The sequence below is a fragment of the Acomys minous genome (assembly GCF_964271855.1).
Source record: "Acomys minous genome assembly, chromosome: 13".
NCBI classification, from domain to species: Eukaryota; Metazoa; Chordata; class Mammalia; order Rodentia; family Muridae; genus Acomys; species Acomys minous.
The window spans coordinates 38,086,205-38,109,988 of record NC_140495.1 but is presented as its reverse complement, the minus strand read 5'-3'; the positions used below and the strand labels follow the sequence as shown (position 1 = coordinate 38,109,988).

The 23,784-nt window shown below is 35.2% G+C and overlaps 1 protein-coding gene across 3 annotated transcripts in view; it reads right to left on the bottom strand.

Annotated features, from left to right (window-relative positions):
- PHIP (PHIP subunit of CUL4-Ring ligase complex) overlaps positions 1-23,784 on the bottom strand; it is a 114,365-nt gene that overhangs the window by 65,397 nt on the left and 25,184 nt on the right. For all 3 annotated transcript variants that reach the window (XM_084752382.1, XM_084752381.1, XM_084752380.1), the window contains exons 7-15: positions 16,865-17,025; positions 6,595-6,816; positions 6,262-6,362; positions 4,059-4,129; positions 2,711-2,811; positions 2,584-2,624; positions 1,870-1,968; positions 718-871; positions 180-314 (exon numbers count right to left, since the gene is read on the bottom strand). In XM_084752382.1, coding sequence (XP_084608508.1) covers positions 180-314; positions 718-871; positions 1,870-1,968; positions 2,584-2,624; positions 2,711-2,811; positions 4,059-4,129; positions 6,262-6,362; positions 6,595-6,816; positions 16,865-17,025 — 1,085 coding nt within the window. The remainder of the gene's footprint in view (positions 1-179; positions 315-717; positions 872-1,869; positions 1,969-2,583; positions 2,625-2,710; positions 2,812-4,058; positions 4,130-6,261; positions 6,363-6,594; positions 6,817-16,864; positions 17,026-23,784) is intronic.

The following is a 23,784-nucleotide window of genomic DNA, read 5'->3' as shown; positions in this document are numbered from 1 at the left end:
ACTGATTTAAAGTTTAGTATCTCAATAAATATACAGAACAAACAGTTCCTTTTTGGTAGACATATAAAGTCAAAATAAGGCAGAAGTTTTAAAAATGGATTTCGCTTGTGATATGCAGAGCCCTTCTGTCAAAGAATTCCCCACATCTTTAGTAGGTATTGAACAAGAAATATAATTACCATGTTGAAATAAGACCGAACTTTGACTCCTCTTGCTAGATCCCACACTATCACATTTCCATCGTGACCAGCAGAAAAGAGGACTCGAGGATCGAACGGGTGTGGCTCAAGAACAAACACTTCATCTTCATGACCCTGAAACAGTTTGAAGTAGCAAAGCATTTGAAAACACTTAAAATTTTATCAGAGAATGGCACTGGCTCTAGACATCAACTGGTAAGAATTATTCAACCAGTACAAATTTCAACTTTACCAAGGTATAGCATTAATAGGCTGTGCTAAGAACACTCTCCATGGCTTAGATATTATTACTAATATTCAAGAATACAATCAATGCATTCTTACACAACAAAAACAGCAGGCATTTTGAATTCATTCCCAAGCTAATCCTACTTACACTTTAAAATTTTTTCCCAATTACCCATCAAGTTTGGCTGTCTAAATAAGCAAGAGGTTTTAAATATACAGGCTTTATTTATTTAGACTATATTGAACAGTCAGACTCAGTAATATAAAAGTTTGGGTTTATGTTTCTCACCATTAGGACATGAATCAGTTGACCAGTATAAGAATTCCAGACTTTCAGAGTCATGTTATTAACTGCAGTTATAACTGTGTTGTCATGTCGATCCCAAGCTACCATAGTCACTTTCATTTTTGTGATTTTATCTTCTATCCCTTGAAGATTTTGGCTGAAAAGGACAAGTTTATTTGCTTACACTGACATTATTATGATACAAGACAAAGAACAAATGTGTGAAGAAACCCTGACACAAACACACACACACACACACACACACACACACACACACACACACACACACACGGCAGAGGGGGGAGATAAAATGTGCTTTCACTTATAGCCCGTATTTCCTAACATGAACAATTATCATTACAACTGAAAACAGAAGTTATGGCATGGATTCAGGAAATCCATGATTTCTAGGACTGTCCTTAAGCCATCATGGCCACTGCTACAACTAGCAATGGTTCAGGAGCTCTACGCCACGCAGCTCCTGTCCCACCTTTTACTGCTGCTGCCATGCTATCCTGTGCACTGTTCCCTCATACAGTAGAAGAACTATACATAAACACAAGCAAAGAGAAACAGTTGAACAGTAAAGTACACCAACAGTTACAACATACATCATAATGTTTCTTGGCTGAAGAAGCTACTGGGTATAAAAAGTCATCCTTTTAGAGGGTCTTGGTTGGTAGGGTGCTTGTCTAGTAGCATGTAGAAAGGCTTGGGAAAGAACCCCAGCACTGCAATAAAACCAGAGGTGGAGCCACATAGCTTTAATTTCAGCACCAGCAGGGGGGCGGAATATCATTTCTGACTACAAAGTAAGTTCAAATCAACCAAGTATATGAGATCAAGTCTCAAAAGCAAAAGTAAATGAGAACCAGACATTTTACACAATAAGATACTCTGGTTGCAAGCATCTGCATTCCCTTAATAAAACTTAATTAAAAATTAACACAGCAAGTCTTATTCAGGGCAATGAAATAGTTCACCAAAAAAAAAAGAAGAAAAAAAATCAGCCTTGCTCATCTCCAATAGCACCCTAACTAACAAAGAATTAATCATTGTAACATGATATACAACTTTATTAGCAAAGGTCACTCCAGACTTTTATCATTACAATATTAAATAATCTCTATAAATATCTCAAGCTTAACCTCTTACCCTGCTGGACGAGTTGACATGTCTAACAAAATGCTTTTCCATTCTCTTCGTTTAAATTGCCAAATTCGTGCTGTCCCATCACGACTACCACTTACAAACCTGTAATAAAAAAAGAAAAATGTCTAATCCCACCGAAGACATTGAGATTCAGAGGCTCTATCAGAATGTACTTTGTCCAAAATTGTTTTTAAAGGACATCTTTATGAAGTATTTCAATATAATAAAAATGGCTCGCTATGTCTCTATACATTTAAGAATTCCTGAAACTTTTGAGTTTTTAAGACCATTAGGTCATGAATAGGCTGAAAAAATATATAACACTCAAAATGATTCAAGACGACTTGACAAACAGAATTAATATTTTCTGATGGAAAAAAGTTACTCCTCGATATCAAAGACATTGATTTGTTCTATTTTAGGTAGCAAGAAGTAGCTTTATTTTCTTTTAGAGCAAGAACAGGAGAATATTTGCAGAAACCATCTTTTTAACTTCTAGGAATGTGTCAGAAATATAAGAATATGAAATTTCAGTTTTTATCAAAGGCTTCTCTTCTGATAGGAAAGAAAAGGTACAAGTAAAACAGAACAACAACAATAATTTAATAATAGAAAAATATCCAAATAAATGTTATGACACACTGGGTAAAACTGACTGCTAGAGTTATCTTTACTTACAGTTTTAAAGTACAATTAAATGAGACAAACATATTTTACCTGTTACTAGTGTTGGAAAACTGGATACTGTCAACTTTGTCCTGTACAAATAAACAAAGTAGAAGCTGAATACAAAACTGTTGATCCACTTAAGACTTTACCCTCTAGTTCCTTTACCAATACTCACAGTATGAAACTCTAATTCTGATATTTTCTCTGGTTGACCTGATCCAAAAAAATAAACTCTGATAATATGGTCAGTGCTTCCAGTGGCCAAAAACATTCCACCTATGAAGAACAAAAGCCAATTTTGTAAGTAAAATACAACTGTTACATGATACTTTTGCTGAGTCTTCATCTGTCCTCTTAACCACGTATTAGAAGTTCTATCCTACTTATAAGTTTTGATTTTCCCCAGTAACTTCCCTATAAAAAAACTCTGCCATAAAAGGAGTCAGTAATCCTCAGAGTTCATTTATGTCACTATACTGTAACGTATATATTTTACTTTAAATGTACAGCTTACATGACAACTGTATTTATTTCGAGAGCAATTTTATTTATCTCAGAGCATCAAGTAATTACACACACTGAAATATTTTAAGTACTTTTGTTAAATGATTCACTCTAAAGTACATATAAAGAACCTATATTTGTCTTATAACTAGAACAAACACTGTCTAGGTTGCAGCAAAATGGGATATTTAGAATTTAACAACAGCAGACTGGTGTATATTATCCTTTACCCTCAGCTAATACTGCTCCTTCAATCATCAAATAAACAAAGGCAGATCAAACAGTGGGAGAAGCAAATACTGGGAATATTATATACCAGACTTATTCACTCTAATTTTTAAAATCAGTATACTTTAAATATTTATGTCATAAAACCATCTAGCAACAATTCAAAATGCTACTGCATATGCATAATTAGAAAGAGAATATCAGCACTGTTAGAATAAACAGGACTCTGCAGCAAATACATACATGCTCACTTCTTCAAGTCTTTACTAATTTTTACGGATCACCTACAAATTCCATTAAAAAAATTTTTTTTATCCTAGCATTTGAAGAGGTAGAGGCAGATGGACCTCTGTGAATTCCAGGACAGCCTGGTCTACAAAGTGAGTCCAAGACAGCCAAGGCTCACAGAGAAACTCTGTTACTGGAATAGTGGGGAAGAAGCCTGCACACACAAAACCAAAACAAAAAAGCCAAAAGAAAATAAAACAAACAAAAAAAAAACGTTAAAATTAAAATACCTTATTTGCGATGGGAAAGGATAAAGGTCCATTCTTTAATCAGCCAATTTTGAAACCATTTGTTCCCTCCCTCCTCCTCCTAGAAGTATGGCATCCATGTGACTATAGACACAAGGTGAAGTAATCCAGCTTGATTTTCATTCCTTTTTATTAGCTCTAGTTTATATATGAGAATACGGCATACAACGCAGCAGAAAATATTTTCATAATTGTAACCCTTTGAGAGGTGCTTTCTAGGGAACAATTTTAAGTCAAAAAATTAAACAGCCATACCAGCACTGAATGAAGAACAGATCATCTGAACTCCAGGCCGAGGGCGCTCTGTAAATTTTGTAGGTCTTGGACTATATTGAAAATAAAAATAATCATTTAAAAATATCCTAATGAGGCATAAGAAACAATCCCTTCTAAAAATTGATCTTGAAAAAAGTAAGTAAAGGATGGCTATTTTCCTAAAAACATCAAAATCAAAACACTATCAGCAACCCTTGTAAAAAAGTAGAGATAAACTCAACAGTTCACTCTGGATACATAACATCCATCAGCACATGGAACAATCATAGTTATTGTCATCTAGAAATGACTTATACCCACTCTTATCTTAATCAAACTCAACAAGGTTCATATACTAGAAAAGCAACATACAAATAGATAAGGAAACAAGCTAAATGTAAAACAGGTGTCACCTCTGTGGGTTAATATAATGCTGTTAATTAAGCTTTTCCTTTTTGTTCAAAGTTATGTGTTTGGGGACGGGGGCAGCATATGAGTATGTGCACAACCCAAAAATGCATGTATGTGGAAGATAAAAGCTGACAATAAGTATCTTCCACAAAGACTCCATATCAGTTTTGCAACAAGATGTCTTAGCTAACTAGGTCTCAGACTGACAAGCCTGGATACCCAGCAAGCCCCACCTGTCTCTGCCCTAACCCTGTTCCCTGCCCCTGATGTAACAGATACACCTCTATGTGCACCTTTGGAAAGGATGACTGTGCTCCAGACTAAGGTCCTCATGCTTGCACAGCAAGTCCTTTACCAACTGAGCCATGCATCTCCCCAGCTCTTGTTCACCTGCTAATGTAACAGGATGAAATATTCTTTCAAAATACAACTTATCCTTTATACTAACGCAAATCTGAAAGCAGTGCGACTCATGTCAACAATAAAATTCCTTTGAAATAGTATGATTCACATAAAATAAATTACATTCAACTAAATTTACATTAATTATAGCTATACTACAGATCTTTTAGATTAATATTTGACATATGTTTAATGTTACAATCAACTATGTTGAAAAAATAAAATTACATTATAGATTTTACGTATGATAATAGTTCTAATGCATGTAAAACTACTGTGCATTTAATTCTATGATAATTATATTTAAAATCCTATTTTTTTCTATCAGAGATGAAAAGGCAGTAATGATTAGGGCCATGTGTCCAAGTACATGTCTAACTGTAATAATCCACAGCAGTTTGTGATCATTTAGGAAACAATAAATAATACAAATAGATGGCCCTTAATCCCAGCTCTTGGGAGGCTGAAGCAGGATGAGTACTCAGAGTTGAAGCCAGCCTGGGTTATAGAATTAGTTCAGGACAACATGGGTTACAAAGTGAGAATCACATTTTGAGAAATGGTCTTAGCTATGGGAAAACCATTTATCTTTCTTTACTTCACTGTCTTATATCAAAGGATTAACTGTTTGGCCACCCTAATTTGATAAACCAAAATTTAAAAATTATTTTAAATTATTTAATTTATTTTTGTGTGAATGTTCTTCCTGTTAAGTATGTATGTGTACTATATCACATGTGTGCTGATGCTTGTAACAGTCAGAACCATGCACTGGATTGCCTGGCCTCTGTATGATATGATATGAAGTGATATGAAGTGATACATGACGTGACAATGGTAGCGTATGACATGGTGTTCTTAATTACTGAACTGTCTCTTCACCCCTACAAACCAAGACTAACATAGGTAAAAACAAAACGGTAAAATACTACTGCGGAATATGTATATCTTATCTTAATAGAGCATAATAAAACATCAACTGTTTTCCTAACTCTAAAATAAAATCTAATGTTTAGAACTAAGTAATATAATTTAAATTATTCTTTTTAAAAAACAGGATTAGCTACGCTAATATATTCTCAGCAAAAAAACTAAGCTACTTAAGACAAAATTATACAATGCATAGAAAGACATGTAACTAAAACATACCCTTTAAGAAAACAACTGGGCTAAAGACAAAGATAAATAAAATCAAAATAGTTATGAGGGGAGGGGAATGAAGGATACAGATAGAAATGGTGAGGCATAAAAGTGAATGAGATTAGTTTAAAAAAAAAAGTTTATTTCTGTTATTTACTCATGGAAAAAAGTAAATATATTCCCATTGTTGATATTTTTATACTTTCAACCATTAAATGTACTTGTTTTATAAGATAAAATAGAAACTGACTTTATTTTAAGGGTTCCAGCATCCCAAAGCCAAAAGCAAATAGTGCCATCTGCCCCAGTAGAAGACAGGTATCTCTTTGAGCCACTGCACAATGGTGAGAACTGAAAAGCAATCATAGGGAAAACCGTCTTTACAAGAACAGAAACAGTCCAAATAATAAAATCCTCTTTTAAAAACCAAACTAAAAGAAACTAATAATAATAATAATAATAATAACCAGAAACACAGAATTCACCAAATTCAAGATTGCTGTCATTAAGACTCCATACAAAAATTACTTAAAACTTAATTAAATTTTAACCAAAAAGGTTTCACAGGCCTTAACACAATTACCTGTAGAGATGTAATAGATGCACTGTGTCCCTGAAGAACAGCCAAAGGTGCACAAGTTCGAAGACACCAGACACGAATCATTTTATCACAACTTCCAGCTGCTATCATAGTGTTCTCATAGTTTACAGCCATGTCTGATATTTCCGCAGCGTGTCCTCTTAGAGTAGCTAGCAATCTTCCATCGTCTGTGGCCCAGATTTTCACAAGACAATCATCAGAACCCTTGAAATTAGAATAGACATGTTGATAAACTTTATCCTATGAATAATAAATTTAAATTGTAATATAAAAAATGTGTTATGTCCACATATCAACAACTAGATTTTAGGCATTGAAAACTAGTAAATTTTAAGTACTATTCTTCTTCCTAAATTTCTTATTTTATAAGTCATTCACTAATTAAGAACTGTATAGCCACAAGCAAACAAGAGGAATAAAATGTAAGTAACAATAAATCATTCAAAGTTCCACAGCCACTATCTACAATTAACTCTATCATCAACCTTACAAAAGAATTTGAATTTCTACAGTAAAAATATACTTAATTGCAAAACAAATATATCATACACTGGTTCCTATTATCAAGTTATTTTGCTATACAAAACTGTAAAGTATGGTAACGGACAAGTTTACTATCACTGACCTTCAGCTAAAGTTGTATGACATCAGCCAAAATCACTTACAGAAAAATTGGCTTGGTTTTACAAAACCAATAAACATCAATGGAATTATTTGCTTCGCTTAAATTCAGTAAGAAATTGTTAAGGAAAGAGTTCCTCATTAATTCACTATCTGGAAATGAATATTACAATTTCATATTCCTAAACAGAGATGAGAACTTCTGGGCACTATTATTTTTTAATATAAAAATCTTAAGTATGTAGAACAGCACAAACTGTGTCATTAATTGGCATATAATGATCCTAGCAATTCAAAACTTATCAGTGTTTCTGCCAATTTGAATTAAAATAGAAAACAGCTACTTCCAAATCGCTGGATGTTTCCCAGGATCTCGCTATACTATGGCTCATGTAACCATTTTTCTAAGAGCTTCCAATCTAATGCTAAAAAAGATAGAGAAACCCAAATCTTTTTATCTCAATAGATTCTATAAAGGCAAGTAACTCACCCAAGTTTTCTGTTTCATAACAAATAAATACAGCTATGACATGTACATAATCACAGAGTACTGGAATTTTTAAGATGTGTATTAATTCATACTCTGCCAGCACTACCTCAAATATTCCCCCGCTTAAATACAAACTAGTTGTGGTTGAGACCTGAAGCAAACTAGAAAGTTACCAAGTAGCAAGCAGTCTGCATACTAATGCAGAATATGAAGCAATGGTGTGAAAGCAAAGACGTGATGATCTATAATGAACATCAAGCAAGTGAGTACCAAGACTAGATGCATTTTTAAAAAGAGTACTTTGTCATCAGCATAAGTGAGGCTAGAAAACAGAAAGCCAGTTCAAAGCTGGTAACATGGTTAATAGTAAAACAAGTAACTTGTTTCTAGAAAAGTAAAAAGTAAAACAGTAAGTTGTAAGTTGTTACTAGAGTGGAAGAAAAAGATCAATAGGGGGAATAATGGGGATAAGAATTCCACCTGTAGGGTTGGGAAGTTTGCTCAGTGGTACAGCACTTGTGCAAGGCCCTGGGTTCAGCCCTCAGGTCCTTGCGGGGGGGGGGGGGGGGGCCGCGGGGCAGGGAGAACCAAAAGACAAAGAATTCATTCCCCCTGCAATTCTGTGGGAAGTGAAGTAAGAATGCAGACTTTGACTTCCAGAAACAAAGTATCCCACCATCTAGCACAAGAAGAAAATGGCAAATACTTGCTAAATATAAAAAGGCTTTACAACACTCATTTCATTATGTTCTTTCAATTCTATAAACTGAGTCAACTCAATCACTCCATTCATCTTCCAAAACAATGTTAACACTTTCCATTATCTAATTCAATAAGGAATTATATTCAAAAGCACATATATACAAACCATGTATTGCCTCTTTCCATAATCAAGATGTAACAACGAATTACAAGACACTTGGACTGCATAGCTATTGTTGAGTAATGCGAAGATGATTTAAAGTGCATGCAAAAAGACGCAGGTAATATACAAATTATATGCACTTTTATATAAGCAACTTGAACAACCATAGAACTTGGATGTCCACTAAGGACCTGGAATCAACCACTCTAAAAAGCAAGAGATGGCTGACTGACTATATTTGATTCTGACTTGAATTTAATCAAGAAAGTGAAATTTTAAGTTAAAGCCACATACATATAACACAACACAAAAGCAAAATACCTGTAACTTTGCTTCCAAATATCGGTATGGCACACTGTGTTCATACGAATTTTAATAAGTGTTTGCTTTAAACTATATTACAATTGTTTCACAGGTTTTCCATGTTAACAAACCATGAACACTTCTGGATTACTGATTAAAATGTCAGCTCTAGCCAGGTGAAGGTGGCATGTGCCTTTAATCCCAGCACTTGGGAGGCAGAGGCAGTTAGCATTCTGTAAGTTCTAGGACAACCTGATCTACAGAGCAGGAGAGCCAAGGCTATGCTGAAAAACCTTGTCTTTACAAAAACGGAGGAGGTGCTCCCGCCACCATCTTTTCACAAATTAAACCTAACAAAAAGTCTTACTGTATTCCTGAGTTTATTATTTAATAATTGTACAAATTTAATATTACTTTATTTTTCTACTCTATTCAAACAAGTGTCAATAAAAGTAATGTGTATTTCCCCTTATATATTTAATATTTAAACTATCCTCTATTTTCTTCTATGAAAATACAGAAATTTTGATCATCTACTTAAAATCTCTAATACATTATCAAAGGCCTATCCTTGTCCCCACGAAACTCTTGACAGAATTTCAAACAGAACATTAAGTATTCCTACGCAAATTCTACCTCGTGTATTTTAACTTTTGATCAGTAATTTTAAAGAAAATCTGAAAGAAAAAAAATCAACCAAATTTGTTTAAAATTACTGTTTAAGAAATACACTTAACAGAAAATAATTAACAAGAAAAGAATACTAAGAAGCTACAACAGAAGGTCCAGGATAATGAACAAAACTTAGTTATTAGCTTATAAGTGACAATGACAGCAGATTTCATTGCAAAGAAGTAGTACTAAGAATTCATAATTACAGGGAAGGCTATGATAAAAGAATCTGGTTGAAATTTTATTTGGGGGTTCACTTTAAATCCAATTATGTTATACAGTGTTAATCTCAAAATAGCTTGGAAGAGCATAAGTAGCTATCTTATTCAACAATCTATTCATAATTACTGGAAAAAGTGCCCACTGCAATGTTTCTACTAGTCTATTGTCACTAAACCTAGTATAAGCCGAAAATTGGTACAACAAAATTTTTGTGCACCCTTTTAGCTTATCTAATCTTTAAAACAAGATACCATTTAGTGGGGTTTTAAATTATTTCAAATCCAGACATGATGGCACACACCTTTACTTTCAGCACTCAGGAGGCAGAGGCAGGTGGATCTCTGTGTGTTCGAGGTCAATCTGGTCTACAAACAGAGTCCAGGACAGCCAAGGCTACAAACATAGAAACCCTGTCTTGAAAAAAAACAAACAAAAAACAAAACAAAAACAACAACAACAACAACAACAACAAAACCCTGGTATATCAAGAATGGAGGCAAAGAACGTAAAATATACTTTTATCCTGAAAATAATTATAGAGTACAAAGGCTTGATTAAAAACACTGGGATTTAAACAAAACTTAGGTTTGCCCAAATCAAAGAAGTTGATTTAATGTAACCTTTAAGTACACTTATTCTAGTGCTAAGCTTGAAAACTCCACCAGTATCATACTAAAGAAAAGTGCCTTAAAACAGATCGTTACTCTGGAGTCACTGTTATAGATCTAATTCTTTTAAGGATTATATAAAAGTGGTGGTATTAATAACTTCTCCCACTTACCATGCAGCTAGATCTTCAATTAAAGGCAAAATGTCTACCTAAAATTGTTTACAATTTCATGACGCCCCCTATAAATGGCCATATTTCTAAAAAATAAAAAAAGGTCTTAGGGACAAAACCCATGGCAAGAGAACTAACATTCTCATGGGTACAAGTCTCGGCGACACACATCTGAGAAGGCATGTATGCAGCTGTGCGCTTCTGAGGAAGGAGATTTCTAAGTTTCATATGGCTTTCTATTCTGTACTATACCAGACTTTCTAAGTTTCCTCAAGCCTCAAATAAATGTTATATCTACTACATAAAAAATTCATTAAGCTTCAACACAAAGCCATAAACTACATAAATCTGATGCACAAACAAAAATAGCCAAAAATCTATATTCACAAATTTTAAGTGCTTTCTAGAAAGCAAGTTTTAACTTATTAAAAGGAAAGCTGCTTCAGAACTTGCTAGTTATTTTTCAAATGGCTTATTCAGTAGATATTCTAGTCTATATAAATGATATATTTTCTAAATCCATTATGTTTGCTGTTAAAAAACAAAGAACTAGAGGCGACAAGTACAGGACGGGGAGATGACTGGGTGTTAAGAGTTCTTCCTGAGTTCAGACCTCAGGGTCCACTAAATGTCGGCCAGTGCCTGTAGCTCCAGCAGCCTGTAACTTCAAAGGGGATGAGGACGGGGGATCACTGTAGCTTGCTGGATTCTAGCCTATAAGAGAAAACAAGAGCCCCAGTTTCAGGGAGAGAGAACCTCTTCTCAAAAGAACAGATCAAGAGTGACAGGGAACACCGCCAAGCTCTTTTGGTTTCTGCGCATGAGCATTCCTAAACATGTACATACATATACATTCACATAACACACATAAACACATGGGTTTTTTCAAGTGACAAGTATGCAAAATATTAAATGAAAATAGTTAATATGATAGAGAAGTGTGATAAAAGTATGATTCATGTTTGTGCAGGTAGAAAACTGTAAACACTGAAAACAGGGCAACTTTGCTAAGACAACCTTAAGAGTAAAATGTAAGCCTGTAAAATCTTTCCCTGACTTTAAGGGATGAGGAATTACACATTCCAACAACAAACTATCAATCTGACAAAACACTTTGATATCTTAGAAAATAGGTTTTCAGTAAAAAACACTCTACTCTCTGACAGAATAACTACAACTATAGTCCTTCTCTTATTAAGGACTCCATGAGTCAGCGATCGCACCTCTTACTGTCTTAAAGTAAGAAACACAAATATTAACATGTACACCTCAACTTTACTTTCTTACTCAACCTAAAAAGCACTTGGTCTACAGTCTGAACTAAAAACTGTTTCAATTTAAAAACAAACAAACAAAAAACCTTACTATTATTACTATCATTATTAAGAGTCCATGATGGTGTGTGTATGTGTCTATGCTAGGGGGTGGGGGGAGGGGGAAGGAATGGCCACAAAGCAGATCCCAAAAGAACTCTGTACAGTCAATTCTCTCCCTCCATTTTTACTTGGGTTCATGGGATCACACTCAAATTACAAACTTATAAAACAAGTTCCCTTACCCAATGAGTCATCTTATTGGCTACCAAATTGCTTATTATTTATGTATAAACTGTTTTTAAGAAAAGAAGCACCAGGTTTCTGTCTTGCCAATCTATTAAGACTTTTGTTTCACTTTCCTTAAAAATTAGCCAAAAAAATGCAAGATCAATCACTCCATTCTGTTCCATTTTCTTGTGTTATTGTATATCTATACCAGCAACACTTAATCAACTTAGCAATCATCATGAGCTCTAAACCTAACCCAAGAATATTAGCATGCTCCTTCAAATACTGGAAATTCAAAAATTCCCATTTACTTGAAAGACTATTATAGTTTTCAAAATTCGTAAACACCTTTAACTCTGTAATATCCACTCAATTAAGCTAAGGTGTTACTTCTCCAGCAAATTCTCTTACCATTTTCTATGGTAAGGCTTAATTAGGAACTTAATCTAATATAACTTATTCATCTAGGTATCCTCTATCAAGAATTTCATACAATACAATATCACTGTTGTCCATTTACTACTTGTGAACAGATGTCTTCAAGTTTTATACCTCCTATTCTTCGAATAGTGATTGGTAAAAAGATCCAAATTCATTAAAAACAAAAAACCAAACCCCCCCAAAAAACCTGTATTTTTTACTGTAACCTTTAGTAAAGGAAGCGTTTTCCATTCCTCTGCCTTGATCTCAATGGAAAAGAAATACATTTCAGCTTTCTTAAAAGTTCTCCCTCCTTCTCCCCTCCCCCACATCGCTATCTCTCTCTCTCTGCAACTCCCTAGTAGAGCCAGGCTTGGCTCTGCCTCTGGAGTACTGGGAATAAGGTATTCATCACCACACCCAGCTAGAATCTCCTGTCTTTGATGTGCTCAACGAACTTTAGTATTGTTGCCTTAATTCTGAGAATTCATCAACTCTGCTTTTCTTTCGTAAACATATTTTCAGGCAGTGATTCTGAAACCAAGTTAAAAGGTCACAAGATTAAGCGAGAATTAGAAAGTAAAATCTAATTTGATAATTATGTTATCTCCTTTTTTTAAAAAAATGTTCTAAAGGAAAATATTAATTATTAAAACACCATAGCACAAATTAACAATAGTTTCCTAACACAAAAGTTCACTTACCAATTACAAGGATTTCCTCTAAAACTTTTCATAGCATTTATAAACAAGAGTTTAGGTTGGAACATAACTCAGCGGCCTAGGTCTTTAGTTCAAATTCTAGCATCACATAAGCATTTAGAAAGATAAATAGGCAACATTTGCTTAAGCCTGCCTAGCAGTTAATAGCCGTAGGTAAAATTCAATGGCTTCTTTTCTGTACCCGTAGATAGGTACTAACCATGTGCATTGTTTCACATCCTCCCACAGAAATCCCGTTTTGATGTTACTATTATTATTCATCCCCATCTGCCCTTAAGACGGGTAAAGCTGTAACAAAGAGCTGCTCTTATCCCTTCGAGAGGCTTTCAAATATACCAGCACCAACAACTCAGTATTAAAACTGGAAGCCTTAGAATACCAAACACATGAAGAGAAAATATTGGTTAGTCCTTTGCCAAATTGTTATTTCCAATAAATTTTGGCAACCTGCTGACATATGAATCTTTTGTTGGTCATAAACTACTGTCACAAGCTTTACCCACCCCTCTTCAATTTTCAATACCAAATTTTTAAGCAGGCACCATTCCAGTATATGGTGTGCATCTAGTTGAAGGAGAAAATATCTATCATCAGCTCAGCTTCGCACAGTAGATAGATATAAATGTGCTATTACCCACTGAAGTGATAAATACATAAATAAAGGTAATTGTAAAAAAAAAAAATAGGTCTCACAGCTAAAGAGATGGCTCAGAGGTTAAGAGCATGTACTAAAACCAAACCAAACCAAACCACCAAAACCAGTTAGCTCCATCACCCAGATGAGGCTACACACACCTGCCTCTAACTCTAATTCCAGAAAATCCGGCACCTGGCCTTTGAGGTGCGTGTGCACACACGTGCATACATACACAGACAAGTACACACACACATAAAAATACATGTAAATAAATTAACAATACAAAACCAGGCTCTCTTAGCATTTCTACTCCAAGGTACTATTTTAAAGTGTATTACTAAATCATATGAATGAAGCAGTGAATCTGGCACAACTAACAAATTATATCACATTTTTACAAATATCTTTTAGAGTCTAGGTAAGACCATATAATCACTATGTTACTTTTCTTCCATTTTGTGTGCCTTCAAGTATAGGAAATAACCAGGAAGTAGTTTCTTCTTCACCTATCCTTCTTCCCCAAATTAAATGCTGAGATGTATAAGGCCAGATAATAAATAATTTTGACTGCCGAGTGACTACATACCGTATATAACCAATCTTAAGAAACTGTTTATAAGAGTAAGTAGTAGGCTAGGTTGAGCCAAAGAAAGTTAATGTGATTATCTCCTAGTTCAAATGTTGTACTGACAATTTTATTAAGCTCAGAAAATAGAGTGAACACATTATTTCATTGTTGTTTCCTTAAAAATATTCCAAGACATTATGCATCAAATTTCTATCAAATCACATAATATTGCATAAAATTTGATATTTACAATTCACATTTCTTTTAAAGAAAGAACTCCCATAAGGTACTTTAATAACATAAAAAAATGGAAAAGCTATGCTTTTTTATAATCAAAGTACCAACGGTATATGTTTTCTATTGTCAAAGTACAAACCCAACATAATACTTCTCATTATTTTAATTTATTACTGCCACTGAAGGAATTTCTTCAAACATTAGAAGTGTCATGACTTAGGTTTTAAAAGCTAGACATTAACCTATTAAATTAGTGGCAAGATTGATATTCTATTGCAATTTAAAAGTTAACTACTAATTTGGATATAGCAAGCACAAAGCAAATACCTGTTCTTCATGAGTTTAACAATCTACATGGAAAGTTAGAAATTTTAATTTTGTTTCATAAGAAAAATGGAAATACAAGGTGAAAGTAGAAAATATTGATAATGGGAATGAAGTACAAATGACTGGTGGATTAAAATTAATTTTAAAAAACAAGCAAAAATTCTTTCAGATGTTCTTTTCTTTAGCTGTTCTATAGATAAATGGATATATAGGTAATTCTCAATATATAAGCAAATTTACTTAAAGAAAAACAGGTAGAATCTATAATCATTGTTACTTTAATAAAATTTAGGAGCTGGAAAGATGGCTCAGTGGTTAGAAGCACTTGCTATTCTTGTAGAAGAACCTACGCTTGATTCCTAGCACCCACATGGAGGCTCACAATCATCCGTTAACTTCATCTCCAGGAAATCTGATGCTTTCTTCTGAATCACATGGGCACCAGGCATGCATATTTACATGAAGGAAAAACACTCCTATCCATAAAAAAATAAAATAAATAAATCTTTAAGTTAGTAGCAATTCCCCAAAGTCATAAATGGGAATTTCCAATAATTATAACAACAACAACAATAATAATGATAATAATAACAACAACAACTACTACTACTATTATTATTTATCCCATGGCAGTCGCCCTATCTCATCTGTCCCCCCAATCCCCCCAAGCGCTCCCCATCCACCAATCCTCTATTTCTCTTAAGAATAGGACAGGACAAGCATGGATATCAACTAAATTTGGCATTACCAAGCTGCAGTATGGCTGGACTAGGCAACCCAATATGAGAAAATGGTCCCCAAACCTGGAAAGAGTCAGACAGCCCCAACTCGCACTGTTAAAAGTCCTACAGGACCAATCTACACAAGAGTAACATATATGCAGAGGCCTAGGTCCGTCACACGCAGGCTGTGGGTTCAGTCTCTGTGAGCCACTATGAGCCCAAGTTAGTTGATTCTGTGGATTTTCTTGTAGTGTCCTTGACCCCTCTGGCTCCTAAATCCTTCCTGCCCCGCTTCTGCAGAATCCCCAGAGCTTTGACGAATGTTTAGCTATGGGTCTCTGCATCTGTTTCCACCAGTTTCTGAGAAATTGAAATTTCTACTTGAAGTTCTAGCTCCCATTTTCTTGTTTCAAAGGCAATTAAGGACTGTGTGTATCCTTTCAGCCCAAAGGGTAATGTTTAATAAGTATAATCATAGTAGCATGATAAGTATTATCCTTACTGAGTATAATAGTTAAGGCATTTGAATAAATAACTTGAAAGTACTTCCAAAACAGTTTTTCTCACTTAAAGTTAAAAAGTCCAGCTCCTTTTCCCAGCAGCAGGTTAAGAGAAACAGCAACAAACAACTCCCGAAGCACTTTAAAAGTCAGCTATTTTAAAGAATTAGGTGTTAGGGATCACAAATCCTGAGCAAAGAGTGTCAGATATACGCAGAATTTCTATCACCATTTAAAGGGAATTTTCTGAAGTTAGACAGTGGTTCTCTGCAGATAATACTTTCCTATAGTTTGCCCATGCTCTTGGTCTAAATTTCCAAATATTACATGACATTTTATAAATGACTGACCAGCCTATCTGACATAACATTGAGCAATACGTGTATGCAGGTTATAGGACATAATGTACCTGTAATCACACTTTAACAGGTCTCAATTTAGGAACTTCTGAACTTGAATAAAGCTCAAATTTAAATAGAAACTTGGTAAAACACGCTTTTAAAAATTACCCAAATTTCCAGTTTCCCATTAAAAGAAAACAAAACTTTTACTTCAAGGTCTCCCATAAGCAAAGTTTTGATTCTGTCTACCAGAAAAGATAAGACTTTAAAAATGACTTACAGTAAATATCCGCCTGCCAGTTCGATCAAAAGTGACACAGTACACCGATGATAAGTGCCCGAGGATTCTCTTATGCATCTTCATGTGCTGGTACACTGCAGTGGGAACGAGCCGCTCAAGTGTGTACTTCCCATTCAGCTTCCTTGAAAACAGAGTGTCCGCTACCGAGAAAACGGGGGAATGTAAATGTACTCCAGAAACAAACTAGGTTCCTTAAATTCAGACTTCTAGAACTCATTTTTTATTTACAATATGCTTTAAATAAAAAAAAAGACATTTCCTATACGGCTCCTACTTTAAATTCTTCAAAATAAACAATATAAACACTTAAGTTCCTTAAAATAACTGCCCTGTCCTCACTACTGTCATCTTACAAAACCAAATGCAGTTAAATGATGTGTTCAAAGTCACCATATCAGGCATGGAACTAGAATTAAAACTCAGACTTCTTTACTCTTTAGCCCAAGCTATTTAAAGACAAATTCTACAAATGTGTATGCATGTGGAAACTAAGGTTCCCTTACAAAAGTAGTTGAGTTTGGCCTCTGTGATACTCACAGACCAGCTTTTTAAGAAAGACCTTTGCATGAGTGCAAACAAGAGGCACTTGGCACTCTGACCTCAGAGCTGTCGGCTTGGTGTGCTGACTCCATCTCCACAGAGGGCTACTGCACTTGCTGTCACACGGAACTTACAGACAAGGCACTCAATAAAGCTGTGTCTTGTTATATTGTTTTTCACAGAAGGCTGGTTTCTTCCTAAGGAGATTGCCAGCTATACTGGCAAACTAGCACTACAGTTTCTCACTTGAACACACGCACACACAGCGAGAGAGAGACACAGAGAGAGAGAGAGAGAGAGAGAGAGAGAGAGAGAGAGAGACAGAGAGAGAGACAGAGAGAGAGACAGAGAGAGAGAGGGGGAGGGAGGGAGAGAGGGAGAGAATGGTATTTAATTTAGATTAAAATCTAGCATAGGCTTAGAGTTTATAAAACATGTACTTCAGTTATATGTAAAGAATCTCAGCAATTTTTCCACACACAATTTCTGACTACATTTGTGTTATTCTTAAAAGGCAACAAAAATACATGCTTCACAGGTATTAAAGTATCACTATTTCAAGTGAAAATTTTATTATGTTTTCTGTTCTATTACTACATAATCGTATTTGAGTACAGTAAATACCTGCTGCTAGCCTACAAATGCTATTCAATAATCCAACACCTGAAAAGTCTGAGAGCTGTGAATTAACTTCATTAAGTTTAAGCGGACTATATAATAATTCAGTTACAGGAAACTCAGTAGTGTTTCCGCAATAATTTAGCCTCTGACACACTTTCCTTACACACAGAAATAACATGGTAATAAACCATCTAATGCTTGGGTTCAATCTTATTTTGTACACACAGTTATTAGCCATCCTTTAGAAACAAAATCAACCCATCCTATTCAAATATTACAGACTGCTGACATGTCAGATTCACTTGCCTGTATTGTAAGTAAATTACTAATGACTTGTAATGCAAATGATGAGTGTTAATAAGATATATCTTTTACCCAGAACTTACAAAATCCTTGGAATTTCAAATTTTGTAAGAATATTTAACATTACTCAGGTATGAAGACACAATGGACAATGGTTAGAGACAACTAAAATAACCAAACTATTATTTCACAATGCAAGTACTAGCTCATACCAAAACTTTTACCATAACCTACACATACACAAAAATAAAAAAAAAAATCAAAGTTGATAATGTACAAAATTTTATAAGTGAAAAAGTGTTAATGCCTTAAAAACAGGGTTTATTCTATCTCAAAGATAACCAGAATTAAATTTGAGTCTAAATGGGGGGATGGGAAATCAAACCACTAGAAAAATGATGTCTTAATGACACTTAATAAGTAACTACTTAGTATTCTATCCTGTAGGAGAAAATATGCTTTCAATTAACTCATGAAACTACCATCAGCACTAAAGATATGACATACTGAAAAAATAATATAGTTATCAGGTAATTGAGTTGATGATTCAAGCCTTGTAATTATGAGATAAAGAAAGTATATATTGAAATACAACTGGGTAGGCCAAATTTTGAGGGAAAAAAATCTGAGTGTATCAAAGAGGTAGGTCATTTTTACAAAGAAAAGATAATCTAGGGCTTAATGGCCTCACAATTTTCTTTTATGATGCCGTTACTATAACTTCTATCAATCCTACTAGATCTTAACTATTTCACTGAAAAACAGAAATTACCTTGTATTTCATACACAAGCAAATGTAGAGCCTTTTAAATAAAAAGGAATGTAAGTCAATCTTGGATAAAAAGGTATAAAAGGCTGTTCAATATAATTTAGTTTCAGGGAAAAAAGATAAATGCCAATTATTCACATCCTAATAGTGAGCTAATTATATTTTTGAGTAAAAAGGAAACGTCTCAAACTACAAAAAAATTTTGAAATTTTATTAAAATAGAACATCTATTTTTCAAATAAGCATAGTTCAACAGACTAAAAGGATAGAAAGCAACGGTTTCTTTACGTGAGATTATTCACAGCCTTATTCATAAATTAAGTGGAAATATATCTTTGGTTTATAAGTATATTTATTTTTCTAGTTATGGGGATAGGATATAGTTCTAAACCCTACCAAATAACACTAAACTGTTTTCCCTTAGAGATTCTTCATCCTCCCAGGCCAAGTAGATGACCCTCCAAAGCAAACTGGTGAATTTCAGATGTATCCTAACTTCAAATTCCATGATCACCACCATATTTTCACTTCATTCTGAATAATCCAAAACTTCCTTTGATACTGACCTACTTGTTTCATATGATGGTTAATATCAATTGTCAGCATGACATGTTCAAAGCACACCTCCAGGGTGTATCTGTAAGGGATTTACTGTATTAAAGCTCACATCTGAGAAATGCCTGTGTGAGAAACTATCTTGACTAAATTAATTAGTGTGGGAAAACCCATCGTAATTGTGGGTGGGACCATTCCCTTAGCAGGGAGGGGGTCCTGGACCGTATAGAATGAATGCCATTTGAGCACTGGCATGAATGAGTAATTCACTCTTCTGTTTTAGGATGTGGATGCACTATAACTAGCTACTTCAAATTCTTGATGTCTTGACTTCCCTCCTAATGATGTTCTATAACCTGGATTTGGGAGCTAAGCAAACCCTTTCCGCCTTTTAAGTTGCTTCTGTCAGGATATTTTATCATCGCATCACCAGGAAGCTACCTAAGAGGTACCCCATTACCCTGTCTGACTTCATCTGCTACGTCTCTCTCCTTTGCCACGCCCAGCTGCGATCATTCTTCCAACAGTTCAGACATGCTCCTCATGTAGGGTGTTTGCATTAGCTGTACCTACCCCTGCCTTGCTGGGTGGGTTTGTTTGCTCATTTGTTTGTTTGGTTTTTAGTGGATCCTGAAATGTCTGTCATCTTTTTAATGAAGTCAGAACAGATGTGCCCACTAAAAACCCACAACCCAGCCAGGCTTGCTGGCATATGCTTATAAGCCCAGCACTCAGGGAGGCAGAGACAAACTCTGCGAGTTCGAAGTCAGCCTGGCATACAAAGTGAGTCCAGAAAAGCCAAGGCTACATAGAGAAACCCAGTCTCAAAAAACCCAGAAAAAGATAGAAAGAAAGAAAGAAAGAAAGAAAATTGCAATCCACTCTCACTACCAGTCACTTTTCTTGATATCCTTTAGACATGTATTTGTTTTTTAAAATCTTTTATGGATAAAAGCACTAATTTTATGTAACATATTTATTTCTTGTCTCTTTCCATAACAAAACTCCTTTTGTAATATATTTGTTTTGTATTTAGAGTAGTCTAAAATCTGGCTACTTCAGGGAAATACATATTTGGTGAAAACATATCAACAAATGCACAGCATAGTAATAAAATAGCTAGGCTCAAGAATAAATCAAGACTGGAAGATCTCTGTATCTAATAGAAAAAGATATTTTCTATCTCCAAATACTGCTTTGTATTTCAACTATTCAGCTAAATCGACTTAAATTGCAGATAAGAGAATAAATATATTTTATTTAGTCAACTTTCTGAAAATAAATCAGTAATAAGACTTTTGGAAATTATAGCCATTTGAAATATCAATTCCTTTAAAAATATGTATAAAATGGGGAAAATAGTGAAAAGCCCTTTATAATAAATCATCCAGAAGTCTTTCAAATAAAATCAATATTCACAACACTATAAAACTACTGTAGATAAAAACCCACATTGTTACCTGTAAAATATAAAATACATACTGTATTTTCCGGCATATAAGACGACTCCCAACTTTTCCAGTTAAAATACCGTTTGGAATATGCTCACTACATAAGACTACCCCTTCTTCCAATGAACACCTCATGCAGCAGAATCTGGCATGTGTCTATTTGCAGGCAGGGCACTGACAGCCAGATGTTTTATTACATGCTGGCAAACAGCCAGTGCCAGCCTACACTGCCCCTTTAAATTCGCTGCACACTCAACCTGAAGACTTACAACTCTCCTTGTCGAATGGGCGGGTTCTGGTGGAGAGCCATTCCACGCTCATGTACAGGAAGATGTGTGCAGCTTGCTCCTCCCTGCTTCATACTGCCTGCACAGAGCACAGAATCAGCCACAGCATCCCCCACTATATGCCCTGGATATATGAAGCAAGGTGCATAAGTACCCAGCGTATAAGACGAACTCTGAATTAGACACGGATTTTTTTGGGTTAAAAAGTCCCCTTATATGCCAGAAAATACAGTATGTGTGCATAAGGCATCAGACTGTAGAGTTCAAAACAATTAATTTACGTAACAAAATGCCACAACTTCCCAAATAAATCACTTCTAGTTATTTCTCAAGAATTGATTTATTTCTCTAGCTACAATGCTGGTACATAATCAATTTAGAAAATAAAACATAATTGCAAAAGTACAATGCATAGCCTCCACCCAAAGCATTTCAAAAATTGAAAAAGTTTTCTTCACAAGCAGTACTTTATTTGTGTACAAACCTGACAATAGAGATGTTAAGCACGTTACTGTTTTTCCTTTTATTAAAACTAGATTCTTTTCTCATGTAAGATATCCTCGGTACAATTTCTCCTCCCCTCCCCACCTCTCCCTCCATCCTGATCATTCCCTTTCTGTCTATAATTAGAAAAGAACAGGCTAACAAATAATAATAAAATATAACAAAATAAAACATAGTAAGGTATATAAAAAATTATCTCACTGAAGTTGGACAAGAGAAACCACAAAAGGAACAAAGCCCAAGAGAAGACACAAGTATCACAGACCCACTTATTTGCACCCTCAGAAGTCCTATAAAAACACTAAACTGGGAACCATACATAGTATATATGCTGAGGACCTGGTACAGACGTATGCAGGCCCTGTGCATGCTGCTTCAGTCTCTGAGAGTTCTTATGAACTTAAGCAAGTTACTCTTTGTAAACTTCAGTCTCTCTAGTTATGTTAGGGAAAATAATTTCTATTTTCTGCAACATACTTGTCTTCTATGTACATCTTATATGATCACTAATATCAAATTTTCCTGTTTTGCTTTCTCCTAATTCAAGTCCTCCTGAGAAAATAGTATAATAAATACCTACTTGTTTAAAATTTTTACTTTACATTCTTCATTTAGGCTTTTAACACATCTGTAACTTGAACATGCATTATAGTATGAGTTTCTAAGAGTGACACCCTTAGGCTCATCATATATTTAAAAGCTTAGTCATCAGGGACTAAAACTCTTTGAAGGGAGTAAAAAGATTAGGAAGTGTGGCCTTGTTGGAGGAAGAGTGTCACTGGGGTTGGGCTTTCAGATATCAAAAGCCCATGCCAGGCTCATTCTCTCTGCCTGACGTTCAGGAGGTAGCTCTCAACCACTTCTCCAGTACCTGCATGTGCTCACACCCCCTATGATATAATAGATTAAGCTTCTGAAACTGTAAGCAAGTCCCCAATGAAATGCTTTCTTTTTAAAGAGTTGCCTTAGTCATGGCATCTCTTCACAGCAACAGAACAGTGACTAAGACAGAGGTTGGTACCTGGAGTAAGGTACTGTGCTGTAACAGGCCTGACCATGGTGGATAATGGAGGACTAGAGAAACAGCTGTATGCCTTACGTGGGTTTAATAGGCCCTCCTGATAGGAACATGGAAGACAGTGCAGAGGGTGATCTGAAGTGTGGGGACCCAGCTCAAGAAGTTTCAGAGGGGAAGAATATTAGAAAGTGGCCTAGAGACCATTCTTGTGATACTTTAGCAAAGAATATGGCTGCTTTTTGCCTTTGTCCTAAAAATCTGACTGAAGCTAAATTGAAAAGTTTAGGATTAATGGCGCTGGCAAAGTAAATTTCAAGACAGCTTACTAGAGGCCATCCATACTAAAATATACAATTGGAGGAGAAAAATTAGCACCAGGAAGTGTAACAGAGCCAAGTCCTATGCTCAAGAAGATAAAAAGTTTATAAAGTAAAGCCTAATGCTAAATGGTAAAAGGGAGTGGTGACCTCAGTGCAAGATTCCTCCCAGCAAAGCTTCCATCCTGTGAAAAGAAATTAAAGGAAAGCTTAAGCAATGAAGGAAATCATCAATAACAGAAAGCTGATACAAGTGTAAATGAAAGAGGGGGCCAAATTCCTGTCCCAGCAAGCAGAACTTAGGAGCTGCAGTCATGGCCACATGGTTCTGGCTTTAGAGTCAAAGATACAAGAAATGGGTGGTAGAATCTCCCTCTATGGGTAAGGAAAGCCGCTGATCAGACATGTGTCAGGGGTGTCCCTGCATGGAGACCCAGAGCGGCCATTATATGAAGGTGAATGTATTAGATACCCTAAGACGTGAAGATGCCCGAGTCATGGGACAGCTGCCAAGGAAAGCTGCAAACCAGGTGC